General features: G+C 51.4%; 1 protein-coding gene across 7 annotated transcripts in view; it reads left to right on the forward strand.

Moving 5' to 3' along the window:
• Positions 1-1,658: 1,658 nt before the first annotated feature.
• ACOXL (acyl-CoA oxidase like) overlaps positions 1,659-14,931 on the forward strand; it is a 371,290-nt gene continuing 358,017 nt past the window's right edge. For 6 of the 7 annotated variants that reach the window (XM_089326093.1, XM_089326094.1, XM_089326095.1 and 3 more), the window contains exon 1: positions 1,659-2,122. In XM_089326093.1, coding sequence (XP_089182219.1) covers positions 1,791-2,122 — 332 coding nt within the window. In that variant the 5' untranslated portion in view covers positions 1,659-1,790. Of the gene's footprint in view, positions 2,123-2,214; positions 2,456-14,931 lie in introns of those variants that run through there. The other variant, XM_051836339.3, reaches the window with a different exon arrangement.

Below are 14,931 nucleotides of genomic sequence, written 5' to 3' on the forward strand. Positions count from 1 at the left end.
TCTTCCAACCCCAACCTGCCCTCCAAAGACTGACAGGTTTGAGGGTCCCCACCATTGCCCTCAGTAGTGCAGACCCCAGGGTTTCTCTCACAATAGCAGGTAAGCTATCCCTCTTGGACATGAGTGCAACCTATTTGGTCTTATGGGAACATGCGGATCGTTGGCCCTTTCCTCTCTGTTATGAGGTTCAGTGGCCAAATTTCACTGCCACTCATGATTCAACCTCTTATTTACTCAAAAGGACCAGCCGTCTGCACTCACAGCTTCCTAATCTTACCGGCCTGTCCAGCTGCACTCCTTGGGTGGGACATACTGACTAAGCTACGCTCTACCATCACCCTACAACCCTCAGACCTTCTACCTGCTCTCCTGTTACTAAGCCCCATTCTCGAGACCTCAGACCTCTCATGACTTCCAAGTAGACCATGTCCTTTCCAGCCAAGTAGACCCCTCGTTTGGGACAGCTGATACCCTTTGATTGCCCTTCACAACACCCCCATAAGGATAGCCTTCAAAAACCCTTCCTAATTCCCCAACCAACCTCAACATCCCCCAACCCACAAGCCTTACAAGGGCTTCAACCTATAATCACAGACTCCCAACTGACTCTCCCTATAAGCCCCCCCATTCTTCCCATCAAGACAACCAAGGTGGGGTCCCTAGAAGGTGGCAATCACACGCCCTGACACCCACCTCTTCCCATCTCCCTGCTATTCTGGAAGACTCCAAAGAGGAAGACATACCCACGAGCCCCACACTGTGAGAGCCTTTCCCTACCTCGGACAGTTCTATGATCTTATTCTGACCCTCTCAAATGCAGGCAGACTCCATCTAGAAGCTTTGAAAGACAAGGAAGCAGGTGTTCCCTGGAGCCTCTAGAAGGAGCCCAGCTCTGCCAGCGCCTCGTCTGTGGCCCTGTGAGCTCCATTTTGGACCTCTCACCTCCAGAACTGCAGGTCAGTCACTCGCATGGCCCCGAGGCACTCAGTGTGGGGGGGCTTTCAGAGCAGCTGAAGGACACAGGGCATCTCCTGACTCAGTGCCGAGCTCCGCGGTGCTGTCACCTCCCCAGCAAAATGGGAAGGTGTCGCTCCCCGTCTTCGTGGAGGAACGACACAGGACCCTGCGCTGTTCTTTTGTCTGCTCGGCCCTCCCCGGGTTTGCTGCTGGTTCTTCCCGGGTTGGCTACCAACCCTTCCACCTCCGTGGAAGGGCGGTTCCCCCTGCCGCTTTCCCCACTTCCGCAGGGGAGCGGCACACCGCCGGCTGGCTCTCTCCGGGGCTGCTCAGGTGTTCCCCTTAGATGTTCCTGGTGCATGCCGTCTCTCTCCTCCTTTATAGTCCTCTTCCACCAATCCCAACTCTGCTACCCACACGCCGAGTACGCTGCTCTCCTCCAATCAGGAGCAGGTCCTGCTGTTTATTGGTTGAACTGGAGGCAGCTGTGTAGAAGCTATTTCCTCCTCTCCCAGCGCCATATTGTGGGAGAGCAGATGCATAGAATAAGTCTTAATTCCAGTAACAGTCTAGTCCGAGTTGCTCCCAGTTGCTCCCCACAGGAAGGGAACAATTAACACTTCCCATATTTTCAAAAGAAGAACCAGTGGAGCATAGGGTATGAGAGTTTGAAGCAGGAAAGGAGGGAACATTTTCCACCCGGGGTTATCACGCACTCCCCACTGGCCTCGACGGAAGCTCCTGAGAGAGGCGATCCCAGTTCACCTTCGTTATCCTGCCTGCAGCTTCTGGTTACCCGGGACTGTGGTCCTGCAGGCCTGGGCCTCTTCCAAATGGCAATGACATCACAGGTTTCCATGATGTGCTGTCTGGGGTGGCAGGAATTTGATCTGAGGTGCGGCGGAGCTGGGGTCAGAGCCAGGGCCAGCCCGTCTTGGAACCTGGGAGCCAGGCAAAGTGGCTGGCTGGGCGGGCGGGGTCCACCGAGCTGGGGAATGGCTCAGTCCCCAGCAGCCAGGTCGCGGGTGCCCAGGCGCACTGGATCAGCGCCCCCTCAAGGATTCTTACACGTGCTTCCTGGGGCCCTCAACCCTGCTGGGACCGCGGACGGGCAGGGCGAGGCGACAGAGTTCGCGGATCCCCTCGCGGGCGACAGGAGACCACTGTGAGAGCGCCTCCCGGGCCAGTCTTCACCCGGTGCCAGGGAGCAGGGCAGGGCGGCGCCGGGAGGGAGGGGACGGGCAGGTGAGGAGGGTGGGGACGGGCCCGGCGGGGTGGAGATAAAGAAGGGAGCGCGCGGCGGGCCCCACAAGTGGGGAGCTCGCGGAGGCGCGGAGGGGAAGCCGCGGCCGGGGCGCGCCATGGACTCGGCGCCGGACCTGGGGCCGGACCTGGGGCTCGGGGACTCGTCCCTGCACCGCTACCTGGACGGCAAGTTCTGGGGCCTCAAGAACGAACTGAGCAGGCTCCTGGGCGGCTGCCCGCTCTTCCGGCACAGGTACCGCGCCGCGGCGCCCCCTGCCCGCGCCCGCCACGGGGCCTTGTGCACGCAGAACCCGCGTCCCCACGGGCACCGCCCGAGGGCGAGGCGGGAGTGCGCGGCGCTGGGGCCAGGCCAGGCCCTCGCCTCAGGGTTTGGCGCGCCCTCCTCCCCGGCCCTTAGAGGGGTGGCCTTCGCTTCCGAGCTGCCTCGGAGTCCTGGTGACCGGTGGGTCCCGCAGCGGCTGGCGCGGGCTCCGTGGAAGCAGTCGTGGCTGGAAACGTCGGCCTGGCTTCCAAACCTGTTTCTAGAGTCCCTGCCCCGCCGTGTTGCGGAGAAGGGGCGGGCAAGCTGGGCTGCGGTCAGCGCTGGGGACAGGTCCCAGGGCCACCGAGGCCAGTGCGCCGAGTGGACGGCGCGGCGGCGGCGGCGTGGTGCCTTGGCGGTGAGAGGCGGTGGTGTGCAGGTCTTGGCCATCGCTGAGAAGTGGGCAGCAGTTGGTGCGGCTGCGGTTTACAGGTGCAGGAGTGGCTCGGGCCCGGTGGGTCCCGACCGCAGCTTGGCGCTGGCGGTGGGCCTCTTCTCCCTGGCTCTGCCCGGCAGCTCCTCGCCCACGCCCGGGGAGCCCCGTTTAGTTTCTCTGGCCAGGACGAGCTGGGCTGAGAGGGAGATTCAGAGTGTCCTTGGAGGGTTCCTGCTCCGGGGCTGCCTTGTCCCGGGCTGGGGGCTTAGGCGGGGTGAGGTCTGGTGGGTGTGTCCTGGCGCCCCCATGTCTCTGGCCCCCTCTGGCACACTTAGTTCTTTAAGTCGTGGCTCTCAGATGTGCTACAACGGGGACCCCTAGGGCACCCGAAACCATTGCTTCATTTTGCTTCTCCCTGCAGCGAGCTGAGGCAGCTTCTGGTCTGCAGGATGTGTAGTATTCCCGCAGATAAACCGCACCAGCACACGGGAGGATCCCGCGGTCTGCCATTAACGCGGACACTGAAGGCAGTCGGGAACATGCGGAACGATGCTACTCTCTTTCCGAAATTTTTATTTTGTTTTCTTTCGGAAAAGTTATTTTAACAAATTACCCATAATGAATTTATGAAATTTTTATTAATTTTAATATGATAAATATCAATAGATAGAACCCACCAGGATGAAAGCCCTTAGGGGACCTCTGTCGGTTCTCAACGTGCAGAGTTCTGAAGCCAGGACGTCGGAGGACAGCTGTGCTATGTCACTGTCTTTATTCCTGTACCTGCTCCTGTGGTTCCGAGTTTTTCTAGTTCGTTCCTAGGCTATGGCCTCTTTGCCTTTTCAATTTGGATAGTTACAGATTAAAACATGGAACAGAATTCTAACCCAAACTGTGGATCTGGGCCAAGGAGAAGGCACATGCTTGTGAGTTGTGTGACCTCCAGAGGGCTGGGAAAGACAGTGTGGGACTGGCATCCGGGGCCTCTTCCCCTCCCCCAGCTCGTGTTTGCCCATCCACAGAATGTGCATAATCTCTGTGCTGCTGGGTCGCTGTGAAACTTAGCCGAGGTTCCAGTGCTGTGGCATAGCGGGTGGCATCCCATATGGGCGGCAGTTCGAGTCCTGGCTGCTCTACTTATGATCCACCTCTCTGCTGTGGCCTGGGAAAGCAGTAGAAGATGGCTGAAGTCCTTGGGCCCCTGCACCCGCACGGGAGACCTGGAGGAGGCTCCTGGCTCCTGGCTTCGAACCTGCAAAGCTCCAGCCGTTGCGGCCAATTGGGGAGTGAACCATCGGATAGAAGACCTCTCTCTCTCTCTCTCTCTCTCTCTCTCTGCCTCTCCTTCTCTCTCTGTGTAACTTTGACTTTCAAGTATATAAATAAATCTTTATTAAAAAAAAAAAAAAACCAGAAAGCTAACCGAGAGATTGCCAAGGAAGTAGTCAGTGCTGTGCTGTGACACCAAAAACAGCACCCACCAAAGGAAAAAGGCAGAAATCCCATTCTCCTAACAAACCCTTCTCCATTCTTTCCTTTACTTCATAATTTCAGAGCATAGACAACTTTTATATTCTTTTTTTTTTCCCCAAGTGGTTAAAGATTCTGGTATCTAGCTCATATTTGAAGTTCACCTTGTACCATCAGATTTAATCTTATTATGTGTTGGAAGATAGTGATCTTGATTTCTGGATGTTTTAGTGTTCTGCTAATGTTCAGTGCTCCATAGAAGAGCAGAGATGATTGAAGAAAAAAAAAAAACTTGCCTATTCACTGATTTACTGAGGGATGTTAGCCTTCCTGTGGCTAGTTCCCACCCCTACCCCCCAAAACAGGCCTTCTAAGTTAAAGTAGGTGTTGGTGGGTGGGGTTTGTGGCAGCATGGTTCTGGGACTGCCATGTGTGTGTGTGTGTGTGTGTGGAGTGGAAGTTTGCACAGGGTGAAGTATCCCCAGGACATGAGAGCCTGGCAGTATTCCTGCAAATGAAATTGCACAATTTCCCATGCCCTCCTCTGCACAGGGACTTCAGCTCCCAGAAGCTGTGTGGGCACAGCTTAGGTGGCCTTTTGAGGAATGACTTCCCCACCTTCCCCAGCCTGGTGCTAGGCTGAACAACCAAGCGTCCCTCGGACTCTGGGCGCTCCCTGGGTGGCCCAGGGCCATCCCTGCCCTGTCTTGTGTGTGACAGAGTGCTGCGTGTTGTGACAGCAGAATGATTCTGGGTGACTTGAGGCTCCCCATCAGGTTCTGTGGGGAATTCTAAAAAAGCAACATCTGAAATACATTTTTGAGACGTTTTTGAGTTTGTTTCTTGTTAAGGGAAACCCTTTTGGGTTTGTGCTCAGGGACAGGAATGGCACACATCCCCCAGCCCAGGAAGGCAGAGAACCTCAACCCAACAGCCGCCCGTGCACCTCTCAGGCTCCCGCGTGCTGCTCTGGCTGTCCTGTCCCCCTCCTTCTCATGCCCTGCTCACCCCGTCCCTAGCGCGATGCACATTTCTCTTCCTTTCATGTAGGATTTGTCTTACTTTTGCACATGCATGCTTCACGAACACATTCTCATTGCAAAGGGTCAAATCATATGGAAAACTTGACAGTTTCCTAACGGGGTCTCTCTACCAAGCACTTTTTAAAAAATTTTGGTAAAAAACAGGTTACATGAAGGTTACCATCTTCAGCGTCCTTAAGTGAACAGCGTGGCATTAAGTACACTCCTGTTGTGCGACTGTCACCATCATCCAGCTCAGAACTCTTCGTCCTCCCAAACAAAAACCCCACACCTGTTAAACTCCCACCCTGCGCACTCCCCACAAGCCCCTGACCACCACCATCTACTTTCTGTCTCTCTGAATTTGACTATGCTGGGTATCTCACATGAATGGAACTAGACAATATTTGTCCTTTGTGACTGGCTTTTGTCACCTGGCATAGTATCTCCAAGGTTTACCTATATTGTATCATATGTCAAAATTTCCTTCCTTTTGAAGGCCGAATAATATTCCATTGTATGCACACAACATCACATTTTGCTTCTCCATTCAACGTTCAATGGCCATTGGTCTCCAGCTACTTTTCGTGTTTTCATTTGGTGTGGGATCTTTTTCCATTTCTGTTTCTGTTTTTCTGAGTTCGTATACACATGTGAACATCATTTCTTTTTGAGACAGGATTGCACATTGTGTTTTGTTATACGGTTTGTTCTTTCCTTTTTTCACTGATTAATGTATGAGTGTACTTAATACAATTGCACTGTGAGGTTTCTTAAAACAAGAACAGACCCTGCCCTACCTCTCCTTGTGTTCCTTTCCCCCGTGGGCAACCCTTTCTCAATCCTTTTACTTGATTGCTCTGTCACTTACCTCCACATACCTAAATAATTGGCATAAATGACCACTTCTGGGTTCTATGCTTGTTTCCTACTATGGAAAATGAAGACTTCTCACTATAGCACCTCCTTCCTTCTTGTTCTGTGAAAATCAGAATGCAGGTTCACACTGTTAAAACTACATAAATGGGGCTGGCACTGTGGTACAGCCTGTTCCACTTCTGATGCAGCTCTCTGCATTTGCGGGGGAAAGCAGTAGAAGATGGCCCAAGCCCTTAGGCCCCTGCACCTGGGGGAGACCAGGAAGAAGCTCCTGGCTCTTGGCTTCTGGCTTCAGATAAGTTCAGCTCTGGCCATTGTGGTCATTTGGGGAGTGAATCAGCAGATGGAAGATCTCTCTCTCTCTCTCTCTCTCTCTGTCTTTCAAATGAATAAAATAAACCTTAAAAAAACTATGTAAATAGTATTCCTAGCTATGCTCCAAGGTATGCCATATTTCATTTCTTTTCTGCCACAAATTTTTTGATTTCTTTGGAACCTTTTATTTATTTGCTGAGCTTTCTACCAATGCATCACTCCCTAACCTCCACACTAGACGAAATGAGATGGATCACACAGAGCAGGTCTGTCATGATGGAACAGTTCCATTCATCTCTATGTTGTCGAATCTGTAGAGCTGGCAGTTCTATTGCCCCAGCACCCATGGGCACGCTGCCCTGGAGGTCTCCTTCTGTGGCTTCAGCCTGGATGGTTCCCTCAGTATATCCTTTCCATATCCTGGGTAGTCCAGTCACTGGTTTCCGAGGCTTTCTCTTTCCTGGTTGCCCTTGTAGAGGGTTGGAGATGACCACTGATTCTTTAATGTTAGTCCTGTTAGGTGTGGTTGGTGTCACCCTTTCTTGAATCTGGGTGGCTTTGTGATTGCTTTGGTCAAGAGAATTTGGCTGAAGTGACTATGTGCCAGTTTCCAGGACCAGGCCTTAGATACTGGAACCTTCTACTTCTTGTCTCTTGTGGCATTGAGCTTCTTTGTAAAAGTGTTACTATCCTGTGGCTGCCATGTTGTGAGGAAGGCCAAGCTGGACCATATACACAAGTTGTGTAGAGGGAAGTAAAGAGATGCTAAAGTTCCCAGCTCTTCTGACGTGGGACCCCAGGCATTTCAGAAGTGGAGACAAGTTGTGCCTAGTTATTTCCTCTCCAGATTCCTGGTAGGAAGAGTAGCAAGCTAGAGTAATTGCACATGTTGGGCTCAGCTGTTAAGTTTTGGGGTACGTTATTGCATAGCCATAAATAACTATAACATTCTCTCATCTAGTAATTTCTTGAACAAGAGTACCTGGGAATTAACTTTTTGAGATTTTTGAGATTTTAATATATTAAAATGTTTACTCTCCAGTTGTCTGAAGGTGTCGCTCCTCGTCTTCGTGGAGGAACGACACAGGACCCTGCGCTGTTCTTTTGTCTTCTCGGCCCTCCCCGGGTTTGCTGCTGGTTCTTCCCGGGTTGGCTGCCGTCCCTTCTACCTCCGTGGAAGGGCAGTTCCCCCTGGCCACTTTCCCCACTTCCGCGGGGGAGTGGCACACCGCCGGCCGGCTCTCTCGGGGGCTGCACAGGTGTTCCTTCAGATAGATGTTCCCCTTAGATGTTCCTTGTGCATGCCGTCTCTCTCCTCCTTTATAGTCCTCTTCCACCAATCCCAACTCTGCTACCCACATGCCGAGTACGCTGCTCTCCTCCAATCAGGAGCAGCTCCTGCAGCTTGTCAAGTTGGTGAGAGGCAGCTGGGTAGAAGCTGTTGCCTCCTCTCCCAGCGCCATATTGTGGGAGAGCAGATGCATAGAATAAGTCTTAATTCCAGTAACTTAGTCTAGTCCGAGTTGCTCCCCACAGAAGGTTTGTCTGAGTGTAGAGTTCCAGGCTGGAAATAAAGTTTCCCTTGGGATTTTAAAGACATCATGCTTGTTGTTTTTTTGTGTCTATCAATGCCAGTAACAAATAAGACATCTTCTTATCACTGATAGCTTACATTTGCTTGTTTTTCTAGCTCCATTCTGTAAGCTTCTAGGAGTTTCTTTTTGGCCCTGGTGTTACAGGATTTACTGATGAAGTAGCTTGCTGTTGATCTCTCTCTCTCTGTGTTGGCATGCAGTAGACCCTGTTCTACAGTCATCTGCACCGTTCTGTCATTTGCAAAAGGATTTGCTCTAATGTGGGACCTCCTGGCCTTGTCCTTGGCTATGACATCACTAGGCAGTGTGCTGTTATGGGACCATGGCTGTATACGTGATCAGTGGTTGACAGAAGTGTTGTCGGCGGCACGTGGCTGTACTAGTATTCTGTAACATGTATTTTGTTTTGGACAGGATTTACTTCTCCAGAGGTGAATCCTCTCACCTCCTGAGATAGGTGGATGGAGAACGAGGGGCAGGCCCCAGACCTGGCTGTCTGGGTTGTTGGAGCAAGCCAGGGAAGGGACTATGAGCAGCTCTCCTCCACATAGGACCTTGGGGTAGTCAGAATCCATGCCCCTTTCTCCAGACCTTTGACTTCCATTTGCTGGAAAATGGTTGAAGACTTTGGTTTCAGCAAGACAAGTCCCTTTATGGGAACTTTTGGGGAAACCACCCTAGGTGTCCACCACATGGAGATGATCCTTTGTGGTTGGCTGTGCTCTTCACATTGGTGACTGGGGCCTTGCCTGAGGGAGTCTCCTATTGGCCGCAGTATTACCAGTGTGAAGTCTCGCTACTGCCCTCCCCCTGTCCTTTCTCCTGGCAGTAAACTTACCTTTACTCTTTGGTGGGCTTCAGAGAGGGGTCCAGTAGCTTTCAGAGCTACTTGGGGCCATGTAGACGGAGTCAGTTCTACTTGCCTGTTTGCTGGCTTTGATGGTGTCTTGTTGCTGTCTCTTATCTGCTGTGAGTTTCTTACCTGTTCTTGGTTGGGTCATGTGGGCTTATGCTTTCTGTGTTTTATTATTGCCATTTTTATGAGTTATGGATGTCTGTGTTTAAGTCTGTTCTGTTTTCCAGAGGTCTGCAGACCTGTATTTATGTGTCAGCATAAACAGGATGGTCTCACTGATTTTTAAAATTTAACAAGGTATGGTTACACCATCACTTATTTACCCTATGCTCTATTTTTAAAATATTTAATTTATTTATTTGAGAGGTAGAGTTATAGAGAGAGGGAGAGACAGGAGTCTGGTGGTTCACTCCCCAAATGGCCACAACAGCCAGAGTTTGGCCGATCCAACACTTCTTCCAGGTCTCCCTTGTGGGTGTAGGGGCCCAAGCACTCGGGCCATCTTCTACTGCTTTCCCAGGCCACAGCAGAGAGCTGGATCAGAAGAGGAGCAGCCGGGACTAGAATCGGCGCCCATATGGGATTGCGGCACTGCGGGTGGAGGCACAGCCTACTATGCCACAGCAACGGCCCCCCTCTTTCCCCCTATGCCCTAGTGACGGACCTTCAGGCTGTGTCAGTTTGTGTTGTCCTAATGAATGCTGTAATGAGCACTCTGGTGTCCTGAAGAGGAAAGTTCTCTGGGTTAGCCCTAAAGGTGGAACTAAGGGGACGAAGGACGTTTATATGGAAAGTATTGACAAGTATTGCCAGGTTGGGGTGGGCATTGTGGTGCATTATGGTGCCATTGCTGGGGATGCCTGTATATCATATCAGAGTGCCCGCTTCAAGTCCTGGCTACTCCGAGCTTCCTGTCCAGCTTCCTGCAAATATTCCTGGGAAGCAGCAGATGATGGCTCAGATACTTCGGTTCCTGCCACCCACACAGGAGTCCTGGATGGAGTTTCTGGCTCCTGGCTTCAGCCTGGCCCAGCCCTGGCTTTTGCAGGCATCTGGGGAGTGAACCAGAGGATGGAATCCCTCTCTCTCTCTCTGCCTGTCTTTGTTAGTCTGTCTTTCAAATAGATCTTGAAAAATATTGCCAGGTTATCTTATGAAGCTCCCGTTTTATTGCTACTAAGAGTGTAGGAGGCAATTTCAAACTCAGTTTACTGTAGGGGTTTAGAGTCTGATCTGAGAGTTAGTGTTCATCTAGTCCTCATTGAAGAGACTGCCAGGCCCCGGAGACAGACTGGTGGTGGGTGCAGGAGAGGAAGCCTGGCTTCCAGGTGCATTCTTCCATGCAGGCAACAAGGCTGTCCTACGATGTTGGCAGCTTGTGCTCCCACAGTCAACTTCGTTATTTTCTTTTTTTAATTTTTTAATTTATTTATTTTTTTGACAGGCAGAGTGGACAGTGAGAGAGAGAGACAGGGAGAAAGGTCTTCCTTTAGCCGTTGGTTCACCTTCTAATGGCCGTTGCGGCCAGCGTGCTGCGGCCAGCGCACCGCGCTGATCCGATGGCAGGAGCCAGGTGCTTATCCTGGTCTCCCATGGGGTGCAGGGCCCAAGTACTTGGGCCATCCTCCACTGCACTCCCGGGCCACAGCAGAGAGCTGGCCTGGAAGAGGGGCAACCGGGACAGAATCCGGCGCCCCGACCGGGACTAGAACCCGGTGTGCCGGCACCGCTAGGTGGAGAATTAGCCTAGTGAGCCGCGGCGCCGGCCTATTTTCTTTTCATTACTACAATAGATAAATATCTCAGGTATTCTATTTTCTACAGTTTCTAGAATTCCAAGTCCCTAAAGGACCATAAAAACATTTTGCCAAATCATAGGTCCTAACTTTTAATGTGTAAAATGTAGCTTTTATATTTGAAAGCTACAATGTCAATAACAAAATAACAGAAGCTGACTGTCTCACAGTGCTGAGGCTGGGAGTCCAGGATCGCACTGTCTGCAGGCTTGGTTCCCTCTGAAGGCTGTGGGGGAGGATCTCTCCCAAGCCCCTCTCTTGGGCACGTAGATGCCTTTCAGATAAATAAATAAATAAAATAAGTCTTTAGAAAAGCATGTCTGAGTTTCCCTATGAAGAATCAGAGACAACACAAACCAAGGTGGGCATGGACGTGGAGGGCTGGTGGCTGTTCACGTTTCTGCCACCTGAGGTGGGAGAAGAGAGAGATTTATTTTCTACTTCTGTTTCAGGGATGGCATGTTTTCCCCAGGTGCTTGCCAGACTCTGTGCCCCCTGCCTGTGTGATAAGGACATGGTTAGCAGAGCTTTCAGCCAGGAAGGAGACATAGCGTGGAGGGGAGAACTCTCAGGGTCAGGGACAGCTGTCGCTGGCTTCTACGAGCTAACATGGTGATAGTATATGACTTATAAAAAAATCCCCGCCAGCCCTGTGGTACAGGGGGTTAATGCCCTGGCCTGAAGTGCCGGCATCCCATATGGGTGCCTGTTCGAGACCTGGCTGCTCCACTTCCCATCCAGCTCTCTGCTGTGGCCTGAGAAAGCAGTGGAAGATGGCCCAAGTCCTTGGGCCCCTGCACCCGCGTGGGAGACCTGGAAGAAGCTCCTGGCTCCTGGCTTCGGATCGGCGCAGCTCTGGCCATTGCGGCCATCTGGGCAGTGAACCAGTGGATGGAAGATCTGTATCTCTCTCTCTCTGTCTCTCTCTCTCTGTGTAACTCTTTCAATTAAATAAATAAAATAAATCTTTAAAAAAAATCCCAAGAGAGCAAGGTGAGTTTCTGATATGGGCAACTCTGTAAAGCATTGGAAGTATCAGAGCATCTCCTCCCTGTCCAGGGGTGGGGGTGGTGAGAACTATGGGGCTGCTTTACATTCTGTTCATCAGGAGTTTGATAAAGGATGAGTCAGCCTCCTGAATCACTTTCCTCAACTGGAAAAAAAATAATTGTGGAACGATGGTTGTTTACTATGTACAAAGTGTCGCTCCCCCTCTTCGTGGAGGAACGACACAGGACCCTGCGCTGTTCTTTTGTCTGCTCGGCCCTCCCCGGGTTTGCTGCTGGTTCTTCCCGGGTTGGCTGCCGTCCCTTCCACCTCCGTGGAAGGGCAGTTCCCCCTGGCCACTTTCCCCACTTCCGCAGGGGAGCGGCACACCGCAGGCCGGCTCTCTCAGGGGCTGCACAGGTGTTCCCTCAGATGTTCCCCTTAGATGTTCCTGGTGCATGTTGTCTCTCTCCTCCTTTATAGTCCTCTTCTGCCAATCCCAACTCGGCTGCCCACACGCCGAGTACGCTGCTCTCCTCCAATCAGGAGCAGGTCCTACAGTTTATTGGTTGAACTGGAGGCAGCTGCGTAGAAGCTGTTTCTCCCTTCTCAGCGCCATATTGTGGGAGAGCAGATGCATAGAATAAGTCCTAATTCCAGTAACTTAGTCTAGTCCGGGTTGCTCCCCACACAAAGAAAGCTTTTCTTCTTTTCTCTCTTCCCTAGGCTAGAGTTCTGGGGTGATGTGTCACAATAGCTTATCTTGCTGCCTGGGGGCAGGTTTTGGTGCCCCTGATGCCGAGTGTGGCAGAGCCCCTGGGGTGTTTCTGCACCCTACACCACCCACTTCTAGACCATGTGCACTGAGAAGTGAGGGACAGAGGCTGGGTACATTTGGGGAATGCTTCCGGTTTTTGTTTTAAAAAGATTTATTTTATTTTTGAAAGACTGAGTTACAGAGAGAGGGGGAGAGACAGAGAGAGATCTTCCATCCACTGGTTCACTGCCCAAATGGCCATAACAGCTGGTGCTGGGCCAGGCTGAAGCCAGGAGTCAGGAGCTTCTTCCAGGTCTCCCACGTGGGTGCAGGGGCTCAAGCACTTGGGCCATCTTGTGTTGCTTTCCCAGGCCATAACAGAGAGCTGGATTGAAAGTGGAGCAGCCGGGACTCAAACCGGCACCCATATGGGATGCTTGCACTGTAGATGATGGCTTTACCCACTACACCACAATGTTGTCCCCTCAGTTTTCTTTTATCAGATCAAGGCTTGAGGCTTTCCTGTCCTCTCAACAAAAAGAACATCATTCCATTTATTGAGCACATAAAAGAACTCAAAATGGATTGAAGACTTCTGTGGAAGGGCCGAAGCTGAAGAACTTTCGTGGTTACTCTGGATTTTCTGGTGTTTCCCACTGTTGTCCTATTTATGTTCCAGTGCCCCATCCAGGAGACCAGAATGTGCTGGGTTGGTGAAGCTCCTTAGCATCCTCTGACTGGTGACAGCTCCTTGGCCTTTCCATGCATTTTATGACCTATCACTTTGAAGGGTACTGGTTGAGTGTTCCATTGAATACCTCTCATTTTGAGTTTGCTTGCGTTTTTGTCATGACGACACTGGGATCGTGAGTTCTGGGAAGAACACCATGAGGGAAGTGCCCTTCTGGCCACATCCCATCGGCAGTACCTCCTATCAGCATGGCTCATCACTGGCGATGTTGCCTGGATCTCCTGACAGGGCAGCGCTGGCCAGCTTTCTCCACTATATAATGACCTTTTCTCCCTTATGGAAGTGTCTCAGTCCATTTTCTGTTACTATCTGTGAGTACCACAGACTGGGTAACTTATAAAGAAAAGAAATTGATTTCTTACAGCTCTGGGGAGGTTCTGGGAAGTCCGGAGTTAAGGGGCTGTATCTTGTGGCTGCTTCCTTGCTGGTGGAGAAGCTGTGCAAGCTGGAGGTGTTGCAGGGCAGTGCACGGTGAGGCAGAGCAAGTACGCCAGCTGGGGTCTCTTCCTGTTCTCATACAGCCACTAATGCCCTGTGGGGGGGTGGGGGGCGCCCTCATGACCTCCTCTAATCCAAATGACCTCCCAAAGGCCCTGCCTCCAAATACCTTTAACATATGACTTTGGGGATTAAATTTCCAGGGGACACATTCAAACCACAGGAGGAAGCGATTCACTAGGTGCAGCCAACACACAAAGGGAGATGGGGGCGGCATAGAGGTAGTTCAGCTCCGCATTCTGGGGGTGGGGTGGGGAGAGTAGCTACACAAATAATATACTACAGCAGGCTTGTCTCTTTTCTCCCATGAATAGACAAAAAAGTATAAAATATATAAAAAAACAGTCTCTGGGTTTCAGGAGTTCCACAGTGTCTTAGCGGGTCCTGGTCTGGGTCTCCCAGGAAATTGGTAGAGAATGCTGGCATGGGGTAAAGTCATATGAAGACTTGCCTGGCGCTGGAAGATCCATTTCTTTTTGTTTGTTTGTTTTAAAATTTATTATTTATTTGAAAGGCTTAGTTACAGGGTGGGGAGGGGAGACAGAGAGATCTTCCATCCACTATTTCACTCCCAAAACAGCTGCAATGGCCGGAGCTGAACCAATCTGAAGCCAGGAGCCAAGAGCTTCATCTGGGTCTCCCACATGGGTGCAGGGGTCCACCTTGGGTCATCTCCTACTGCTTTCCCGGGCCATAAGCAGAGAGCTAGATTGGAAGAGGAGCAGTCCGGGCTCTGTTAGTAAAATGGTGCCATCTTCCTAAATCCAGCCTGGCTTACTAGAAGTCAGGTGACCCAATAGCCCAATCACAAGTGTCACCTCCATCCCTACCCTAATGGATTTGCCGCTCCCACTTCCTTACCTCTGCAAAGCTATATAAGACCTGTAAAGTGTCTGTTCAAGCCTTTTGGAAGGTGCTATGGTTTGGGTGTGAATGTTTTGCCCCCAAAGTTTCCTGTGTTGAAGGCTTGGTCCTCATGTGGTACTATTGAGGTGGTGAGACTTTAAGAGGCGGGGCCTTGTGGGAAGTCCTTAGGCCACTGGAGATGTGCCCCTGGGAAGGATTAAGCAGTTGGTTCTTGCTAAAGGGTCATCAAGAAAACAGC

This window comes from Oryctolagus cuniculus, chromosome 2 (assembly GCF_051225735.1).
Source record: "Oryctolagus cuniculus isolate XC-2025 breed Fujian yellow rabbit chromosome 2, ASM5122573v1, whole genome shotgun sequence".
Classification (NCBI taxonomy): domain Eukaryota; kingdom Metazoa; phylum Chordata; class Mammalia; order Lagomorpha; family Leporidae; genus Oryctolagus; species Oryctolagus cuniculus.